Source organism: Miscanthus floridulus, chromosome 12, assembly GCF_019320115.1.
Source record: "Miscanthus floridulus cultivar M001 chromosome 12, ASM1932011v1, whole genome shotgun sequence".
NCBI lineage: Eukaryota > Viridiplantae > Streptophyta > Magnoliopsida > Poales > Poaceae > Miscanthus > Miscanthus floridulus.
The window spans coordinates 61,886,426-61,897,012 of record NC_089591.1 but is presented as its reverse complement, the minus strand read 5'-3'; the positions used below and the strand labels follow the sequence as shown (position 1 = coordinate 61,897,012).

Here is a 10,587-nt window from a genome sequence, read left to right as displayed (position 1 = left end):
TTGTTCAAATTTTTATCATCTATCATTTATTATTTATTAATTGTATTAGGTATGCATTTTTTGGTTTAATCTAAGTTGTTAGACCATCATAAAATCCAACTGTGCATGTTCTTTTCTTTTTTTTTATTATATAATGTGTTAATTTGTATGCCCTCTTGGTGAAGTGGGTGTTCCTTTCAACGACTATTAGTGTAATAAGATAATAGATTTGCTAAACCAAATACACGAGCGCACACTCACCCCTATGAACGCACGCACGCACGTATACTCTACCCCTATGAGCATCTCCGAAGAACTGAGTTGGACCGGCAACTACTACAGTGTAATAAGATAATAGATTTGCTAAACCAAATACCTTCAACATGACTACAAGTTCATCGCCAAGAATTTCTGGAGACAGTGATGAGCATCTTAATGAAAAATTTGGAGCTCAGAACAGCAATACAGAGTTTTGCAAGTAGTGACATCACAACTGCTTGCATTTTACAGTTCGGATTCAGGGGGACAGGACCATGCGCCCATGGCTTATCAGGTAGAAATTTTATAATGATTCCACATCTCATCAGATGCAGATACCAGATTGGCTGCTGCTTTTGGAGTTGGCCTGATAAAGTAATGCTCATGATCGGAGCTTAGCTTGCCAATTGCCATCTGAGCTAGGGAGAGTGATGCTTTGATCCAAAGTCACCATCACATGCCCTTATAAAAAAAAAAGTCACCATCACATGCGTGCGTGCGTGCCCATGGATCGAACTCGAATAGCTGGGCTCCTCCGTTGGTAATGTGAGTTGCCATCGCCATGACAGCATCATCACCAGGGGTGGCATCCCCTCGGATTAGGCTGGGCAATAAACAAAAGCCCTCTGGTGGCATCTTTTCCGCTTTCCTCCTGCTAAAACTCTTCTTTTTTAGTCGGATATGAGCGGTCTGTGACGTCGATGATGCGTCCCGGTAGTGCCGAGCGGCGGCAACCGGCAGCTCCAGCATGGAAGTGCCGAGGAAACAATGGATTTCCCTCGCTTTCAGCGTCAGTTAGTGCATCCGCAACTGAGTTTTATATATGGGTCGCCGATTGGGAGCTTGGGGTCACTCCTCACTCGACTGCCTCTGTCAGCAGAGTGATCCGTCGCTGCGTGGCGTCTTCTGACGTTGACAGGTCTGCTCCGCCCTTTTCCAATTTTCTATGGATCTGTCATCTGTCTCTCCTCTTCTTTTCCAATAATATGCACCCTCTTCGCTTGCTTATCAGCCATGATACAGTGTTTTTCTCTCATAACAAAACAGCATGAGCCAGCTTCTAAGCCACAGAAACGATCGAGCGAACAGGGTGATGCTCCTCCTTTCACCCTCTGTTCTAGTTTTACCGTGCCTTCCCCCATGCTCTGTAGGCTTTACTAGTTGTGTTCTATGCTAAGCTTGGTTACCTGGACACCACTAACGACTAACCAATAACGGATCTGTTTAGGTCATGTATAAATTCCCTGGTTCGGAGCTTCGGAATGCTGGGTTTGCAGGTAATAAAAACTGTAAAGCACTCGATCATGTCGTGCAGCATTAGCAGCGCAACGCTTTGCGGCTGTTTGTAGATCATGAGCTGTGGTATGACGGCAGTGTTTTGTGCCGTCGCGTAGGAGCGCACAGCTTCGCACGAACACTCTCCACACAATACGGCGTTAGGCTATTAACCAAATCGAAGAAGTCGTACATGACCAGGCCTTTTAAGGCCTGTTGTCAGCCTCAACTGAAGACTTCTGTTGGGCCAGAGGGAAAAATCAGAAGGATCAGGGAAGGATCGTTCGGAGTGTCCACAGGATTCATTTGGCCCATCCAGGTTTTGGACCGAAATTGTGGCCCAAAATATCACTTTTTCCCCCTTTTTTTCATTCTAATAGAGTAACTTGGTGCAATGCAATATGATTACTTTTTATCAATTTATTCAGCACATCACACGAATCATCTTCATATTGACAACTGCGGTTTGGGCACATGAATGACAGTCACAAAGTAATCTGAGTGAAAATAATAAGATAATAAACCAGATTTTGCCGAACACACAGAAAACACAGCTCAAAGAATAGGTTTTTTTTTTGGTGACTTCTCAAAGAATAGGTTTGTAAGCACTCTTTTTATATTAAAAGAACACCACCGCGCATATAATTTAACATCTTCAACAGTGAAGAAGATTAGTGCATATCAAAGATGGCTATGACCTCTCTGGTCTTTGAAATTCATTGGGTGTAAGCAATGATTATTACACTAAATTAAGATGCATCGTTGGCTAAAATCCTGACTTTTAATAAAATAGAAATAGAACATAATAGTTCAAATTTAAATTGAGGAGATAAAAACAATAAATTAATAAGATCAAACTTTCAATATTAAAATATAGATTCATGCAGCAAAAGACACAGTTTATGATAAGGTTTCAATTAAATGCAAAGCATATGGGGGTTCCACGCAGAGAAAGAACAAAAAAAAACTATGAATATGAATAAAAAAAATTAGTAATTCGTAAATTCATCACAACTGGATATAGGTTGAGTATCAATATGTGTATTATTGTTAGAAAATGAACAATGAGAGAGAAAGAGAGAGTGCGAATAAAGATAAGTGTTTTTATTAGTTATAGTTATTATGTATTTACTTCCAATATTTGTCTTCTAATATATCTGGCATGTGCAAGAGCACATGTTGATGGACACTAGTATGTCAAATCTCAAAGATTGTAACTAAGTACCCAATCCTAAAACCAACTTATGCCTTGTTTAGATTGCAAGTTTTTTCACTCTCTCTCCATCACATCAAATCTTTGGACACATGTATGGAGTATTAAATGTAGATTAAAAAAATAACTAATTACACAGTTTGATTGTAAATTACGAGACGAATCTTTTGAGCCTAGTTAGGCCATGATTGGACAATAATTGTTAAATACAAACGAAAGTGCTACAGTGCCAAATACTGATTCCTTACCGCGATCTAAACAAGGCCTTACCAGAGAAGTGATACCAGGAATTTGCTGAGGCTGTTAACAAGAACTTACCGCGCGCGAAAACCGGCATATGGTTAGAACTAACAATTAGTTAGAGAGTTTTGCTCGCATGGTCCTCTTTAAAAAAGTTACACGGATCTTAAAGCACCAAGATAATTAATTAAAATTAATTTTGTTTTGGATCTGGACTGGACCTGGCCCTTTCTGTGTCCAACGCAAGCCCAGTTGCTGGCCATGGCGATGCAGTAGGCGTCGACAGTCCCTCGCCCGCCATTGGGGCGCTTCGTTGACCGGAGGCCGGTTGCTCGAGGACACCGATGGCCTGCGACCGGAGCGGCAGCGCCGATGGCTCCAAGTCGCTGGCGTACGATGCCGCATCGTAGTAGACGCGTAGCTGTATCTTGCTCCTGAACTCGTGCTGTCGTTCTCTGTCCCAGACATCGCCGTCGGAAGAACGCGGCAGCTGCTTGAGGTCGTACCATGACGGCGCCGGCGGCTTGAACTTCTTCTTCTCGTCGAACTGCTGCACTGCACCTTGATGCTTCCCTTACGGAACGTGAGCTCGCCCAGCACCTCGTGCCGCTCCGGCGAGGCGATGTCCATGACGGCGATCTCCAGTGGCTCGTCGACGCCTACTGCGTCGCCAAGTATGGGCAGCGGCTGGGCTTGGGTTGGACGGAAACGGCTAGGCGCCGGTGCCACACCCCGCACGCGTCGTCGGTGCTGCCGGCTGCCTGCCGCCGGTCTCCTCACCTATCTGATCATCGCTGCTATATTCAGCTTGTTAAAATCTATGGTACATCGGGTGTTAACATCGAGTGTTATACGAGGGTGTCGTATGAGGTGTTCATATACTAATAAAAAAATAAATTACAGAATCGGTCGGTAATTCGCGAGACGAATTTATTAATCATAACTAATCCGTCATTAGCACATGTGTACTGTAGCATCACATTATCAAATCATAGACTAATTAGACTTAAAAGATTTGTCTCGTAAATTAGTCACAAATTATATAATTAATTACTTTTTTAGTTTATATTTAATACTCTATTTGTGTGTTTAAATATTTAATAGGACCAGGACTAAACTTTATACCGAGGAACTAAAGGAGGCCTCCGTTCGCAACGGATAGGGCCCCCACCGATCCCCAGTGAGGGCATGTTTAGATGCAAATTTTTTTTGGGTTTTGATTTCTGTAGCACTTTCGTTTGTATTTGATAATTAATGTCTAATTATGGACTAATTAGGTTCGAAAGTTTCGTCTCGTGATTTCTCACTCAACTGTGTAATTAATTTTTTTTTCATCTACATTTATTATTCAATGCATGTGTCGTAAGATTCGATGTTAGTGCGCAAGAATTTTTGGAACCCCCCGAGCCGCACCGCGCAGGTTAGGATTCGGTGTGCGCACGGGTGGTGCGTCGCGTCGCGAGCTGCCCCCAGGCCCCTTGGGAACCAACAGCACGGGGGGGCGTGCGGTGCAGTGCAGTGCAGTGCTCGATCAACGTGTTGGCGTCCGTGTGGTGGGCGGCCGTGGGCTCTGCTGCTGCTGCTGCTGACCTTGTGGATCGCATGGTTCCCATGGTCCTCCTGTGCTGCACCTGCCATTGCACGAGCGCGACGGCGTGCCGCCTGCTGGCGCGGGGTGACGCACGAGCACGGTGTGGGCGAACGGAGGAGCACTCAGCAAGTCAAGGAACTGTACGTGCTGTCCTGGACGGTACTAGTGCACGGCCCGCTAATTACTCTCTGCTTTATGTATTGCTGCCCTGTAGCTGTAGTTGTAGGAGGCTGGGGTCCGAGTCCGACCGACCGGGGCCGGAGGAGTCTCACCGTGCCCTGTGGACAGCTCGCCTTTCGCTTGTGTTGCACGCTTCGTTTTGAAGGCGCGTGAATGGGGTACGTACAGTTCAAGGTGGCGTTTGTAACTCAAATATAATCACCATGTTCGCTTAGAGCTATTTTTCAGCTATGGAATGTTGTTTTTCTTTCACAATATTTTAATATAAGTATCAGCATAAGCCAAATTTCAACATAAACGAACATGGTGAAATAGCCGGTTGTCGTAGGTAGATTGTAAACGTATGGGTTTACAGAAGAAGGTAGGAGTAAAGGAGAGCTGGACTAGTTTGGGCCTAGAGGAAGATCTCTTTCATCTTCTTTTTCATTGCCCGTTTACTATCAGTTGCTGGTACACGCCGAACTTGGTGGTCCCTAACACCACAGAAGTGGAAGTCCATCCTCTTGAGCTTCAAATCTCAGCTTCAGCTCCCCTTGTTCATTGAGATAATTATCACAATGTGTTGGGCAATTTGGACTATGCGTAATGATGCAATCTTCAACAATCACTCTCTCTCGGCGCATCGCTACAAGCAAGTCTTCAAGGAGTTTGCTCTAGTTATTTTAAGAGCAAAAGGCAAGTTTGACCCTTCTACAAAGTCATGGCTAGAAGCCTTTGTGTAATCTTGTTTATTTTTTTCTGTGCTTTTTTTGTTTCTTGAACACTTGTTTTGTGGGATCAGTTTTAACAATTTTAATAAAATTTCAGTAGGGGCTCCAGCCCCTCCTGTTTTATCAAAAAAAGGAAATATGCTAACCATGGGGTTTTCAGTAAGCGAGATGCAAATGAGCTTAGTCTCTTAGAGTTAGATGGAATGACGGACATACTTGAACTACAATGAGACACAAAAGAGCACTAGCCGTGAAATAAATACTCTAGATGAATTTCCATCGTCATGTGGAGAGGGACAATACTAACAATTATGAAAGTTTCTATGGCTACAAAATTTTTTCCACCTAATGCTATCTACCTCCCTCTTCGTTTTTATATCCTATGATGTAGCTGCCACACATCCACGTCTTTCTCCTTCCCCTCATCTCCTATGACGTAGTTGTCTCATTCATGCACCTCTATTTCGTCCTCTATCTTATATGATCAATATCGTACCTTGATCCATAAATGATCACCACCACCACCACACCTACCAAGAAAAGTCAAAATATCTTATAATTTGAAATGGGTGGAGTAGATCATAAAGATGTAGGGTTTATAGAAGAACGTAGGAGTCAAAGAGAACTAGACCAGGAAATATGCTATTCATGAGCTTTTTATTAGGGAGCGAGATGCAAGTGAGCTTAGAGCTAGATGTAATGATGGACACACTTTGAACTAATGAGACACAAAACAGCACAAGCCTTGCAAATACTCTATATGAATTTCCATACTGTGGAGAGGAACAATATTGGCAATTCTGCAATATTCTATGGCTACCACTTTTTTCCAGCTAATATTATCTATCTCTAGCAAAGAGAGACATACTTTAATTTCCTCTCTGTCTCAACTACCACGCCAGTAGGTTAAGGCATGTTCGCTTGAACTTATCAGTTAGAATCTACGATATTTTTCTCTCACAACAAAGCAGCTTCAGACGGCTTTAATACCAGCCGAACACCCATCTTTCTCCTCCCCCTCTGTCTACTATGACGTAGCCGCCTCATTCGTCCACATTCATTTCCTCCTCTGTCTTCTGCAATCAATACCGTATCTTGATCCTTTATGGTCATTACCACCACCTCACCTACATCAAGCCGCATTAGGCATTCTGTTGTTGGGCACCCCTCTATGCATGAATGTTGAGATATCCCTAAGATACAACATATCTCATGGTTAGGAAAACCTTGATCCTTTAATCAAGGTTGATCATGATGATTTGTAATATAAGATGTAAATCACGCGGGAGGTTATTTCCGGCCTACGTTAACACACAACTATATATGACGCCAAAAGGCAACACTCTCGACCCAATTTTACAATGGGGATAACACTAGAGTATGAAAAAAAAAGTCCTTCAGCTATATACCATTCCTATATGACAGAGGCCGGAACTTTGTTTCCTGTAATAAAAGTAAAAAAGAATGGTTCAGGTTCGTTATTTCAAAGAGGGCTAGCTCGGTTCTACGCGTAGTCCGGTAGAGGTAGGAGCTGAGCTACTGCAGCCCCCTTCACAACGAGAAAACAAACAAAACAGAAACAAGTTGCGCTTCCCAGACATTCTAACAAGAGCACGATTTTAGACTGATCGTCGTTTAATAATCATCCCAAGAGCGGTCTGGTGACCGACGCACGCGTCATAGAAATCAAAATGCATATATAATATAAAATTACAAACACGGAGAATGCTTGGTCTCCATCGACGACGTCCTGAGCCATCCCTCTCGCTGCTTTTCTTTTCGCACAATGATTAGGTGTGTGGTGCACCGAGTTACATCAGATATATATATACTCCTGCACGGAAAGAGAGCAACCAGAGAGGCCAGCAAGCGCCGAGCCGCCGAGCGCCATACATATATACTCCTGCATTTGACTCGGAGCATGCACGGAGCCAGCATTTCGTGATTCGCCGCTCTTCTTCCATCTGCAGCCTGTCCCAGCTTATCCAGGAAGGCACAGCCGACACTCCTCCCAGAGCTCGAAATGTTCAGGGGTTGCGGCCTGTTCGCGTGCGCCCGCCGGGGCCGCGGCGACCTCAGGAAGCGCGGGGAGCTAGGCTGCGCGAGCTCGCGGGTGGCGCCGGCAGAGCCGGAGCTGGTGTGCGTGGACGAGGCCGAGGCAGAGGACAGCGGCGCCGCGTCCGCGCGGCAGCTGGCGTGGGCGGAGGTGGAGACCGCCACGGGCGGGTTCTCGTCCAAGGTGGTCGGCCGCGGCGGGTTCAGCACGGTGTACCTCGCCTCGCTCTCCTCCTCCTCGCGGCTCGGCGCCGTCAAGGTCCACTGCAGCAGCGAGCGCCTCCACCGCGCGTTCCGCCGGGAGCTGGACGTGCTCCTCTCCCTCCGCCACCCGCACATCGTCCGTCTCCTCGGCTACTGCGACGAGCGGGACGTGGGCGTGCTGGTGTTCGAGTACGCGCCCAACGGCGACCTCCACGAGGCGCTTCACGGCGGCGCGGGCGGCGTCCTCCCCTGGGCGCGCCGCGTGGCGGTCGCGTTCCAGGTGGCCTCGGCGCTGGAGTACCTCCACGAGGGCCGTGACCCGGCCGTCATCCACGGCGACATCAAGGCCTCCAACGTCCTCCTCGACGCCAGCATGGACGCCAAGCTCTGCGACTTCGGCTTCGCGCACGTCGGCATCTCGGCCACCATGGGTGGCCGGCCCTCGGATCGCGCCGTCATGGGCTCCCCGGGCTACGTCGACCCCCACCTCTTCCGCTCCGGAGTGGCCACCAGGAAGAGCGACGTGTACAGCTTCGGCGTGCTGCTGCTCGAGCTCTTGACGGGCAAGGAGGCCGTCTGCCGCGAGACAGGGCACCGCCTCACGGCCGCGGTGAGGCCTAAGCTCGGCGACGGCCAAGTGTCGGACGTTCTGGACCAGAGGCTGGGAGGAGACTACGACGTCGCCGAGGCGGCCGCCGTGGCGGATCTCGCCATGCAGTGCGTCAGTGACAGCCCCGGGCTCCGGCCATCCATGGCCGACGTCGTGCGCGTGCTCCAGGAGAAGACCTCCGCCGCTGGATCGAGACTGGACCGCAAGATGTTGTCCTAAATTAGATCCATGCCGCAGATTGTAAATATCTCTCCTTGTTGGTGCTAGAATTATGTTGAGGGTAGTTAGCAGGAGAATTGGCGCAGTGAGATGAGGTAGGGGGGAAATATTAAAACTTTTAGAACCACTAGATCTGATAGAAAAATTTTGTCATGCCATGGAGTGTTTGTTGAACCGGGAACACCGTAGTACTATTTCATTATCAATTTGCCTTGTATCACATACTAGGTGGGTTGCAAGGAACTGGTGATTTCTTGAGCCACTATGAATGAGTAGACTTTTCACATGTACTTCTGAGATCATTGGTGAGGTCTGAAAGACTGGAATTCAGTTTCTGCTTTTCTTATTTGACATGACACGGTGCTCGGATGAATCTGCTCCAACGAACGGCAGTTTAAATATGCATGCAAGTGAACCTACAAACAGGATTAAGAAGACCAATTATTGCTATTGGCAAGAGGAATTGGTCCAGAATTATGTTGAGCTAGCTAGGTAGCCTCACCAGTAAGCGCTCCAGAATGAGTGCCACCACCAGAAAAGCGTTTTCTCCGATCAAAGCCAGATTCCTTTTTCACGATGGTCGTCTTTCCAGCGCTAATTTTAGATCAGCCACATGCTCCCACTGGCAGCAGCCAACTTCTGATCTGTTTGAATCATGCATGAGCATAATCATATAGGAGTGTATTGTTGTTTCCTCAAGTTCAGAAATTAAAAGAGGGGAAAACATCGGGAAAAACTCCAAGGAAAGATAAGATTGTTTTTAAGGAGAGTTCTGACTCCTCAAGCTAAGATGGATCCGCAACTTAGAGAAAGATTACGATCCGATCTTAAAATGTGCTACATGTAAACAGCTTGCCCACATGTCCTTACTGAAGATGTTGCAGTACTCTTTCTCTTTTGCAGCTAGCCTTCATGATTTTTCCTTGTGCTGAAGAAAGGAACTTCCCTGATCCTGACCACTGCTTTGCACATTTCAAATTGAACCCACCACGAGAAAAGATGCCCAAACGGAAAGGGCAGCGCCCACAGCCTGCCATGAGCAACGGTGAGCGCGAGCTCTGTGTGACGATCTGAGCTTTCGGTCGATGCTTCTCCATCGCTGCCTCACGAAAAACGAACGGGTCATAAGAAAGGTTTGCGCGAAAACGATGCAGATTAGGTGTTCTCTGTGACGTCCCAACAAACGATACGTCCTTTGTATATTATATAGAAACGATGCATCGAAGGTTATAGCAGTATTCCAAGAAAACTGAAAAATTGTGCTGTATTCTTGTTGTCTAAACTTGATGCATTGGCTTTATTATTAGCATGTGTATGTTTGAATGTACTAGTACTAATAGTTAGCTAGTTAATTATTAGCATGAGTCCGTTTGAATCACTGGTAGCTAATATTTAGCTAGCTAATTATTAGTAAGGGTATGATTGAATTCACCTACTAATATGTTGCTAATACATGCTTTACACCTATTAGCAGCTACTATTAGTAACTCCAAACATGCTAGTGAAACTAATAGGTAGCATACCACTAACTAATACTCTCTCTCCGTTTTAAATTATAGGTCGCTTTGACGCTTTTGATACATCAATTTTGCCATGTATCTGAAGGGCGGGCCTGGTGCAAGCGGTAGAGTCTTACCGCCTGTGACCGGAAGGTCTCGGGTTCGAGTCGCGGTCTCCTCGCATTGCACAGACGAGGTTAAGCCTTGCCACCGACACCTTTTCCCAGACCCCGCACAGAGCGGGAGCTCTCTGCACTGGGTACGCTCTTTTTAATTTTGCCATGTATCTTGATATATCTAGATAGATACATAGCAAAGTTGATGTAAAAGAAAGTAAAAGCCACTTATAATTTGGACCGAGGGAGTAGCTAGTTGGTGCATTAGCAGGTCCGTCCAGATTCACTGGTACCAATTTTAACACCTTAACTATTTCACTAGTGGATTCAAACAGGTTTTTAGACAATGTTTGGATCCATTAGCTACTAATACTTTGCTAGCTAATAGCACAAAGCTAACATTAGCTAGCTAACTATTAGCTTTTCTTAGCTGGTTTG

General features: G+C 46.1%; 1 protein-coding gene across 1 annotated transcript; it reads left to right on the top strand.

The window, feature by feature from the left end:
- The first annotated feature begins 7,318 nt into the window (after nucleotides 1-7,318).
- LOC136497645 (salt tolerance receptor-like cytoplasmic kinase 1) lies at nucleotides 7,319-8,873 on the top strand. Its single transcript, XM_066493489.1, has one exon. The coding sequence runs from the start codon at nucleotides 7,470-7,472 to the stop codon at nucleotides 8,532-8,534; it is 1,065 nt and encodes a 354-aa protein (XP_066349586.1). The 5' UTR covers nucleotides 7,319-7,469; the 3' UTR covers nucleotides 8,535-8,873.
- The last annotated feature ends 1,714 nt before the right edge of the window (nucleotides 8,874-10,587 follow it).

Excerpts from the sequence above, each read along its gene's own strand:
- LOC136497645 (XM_066493489.1), top strand. The coding sequence starts at position 7,470 with ATGTTCAGGGGTTGCGGCCTGTTCGCGTGCGCCCGCCGGGGCCGCGGC.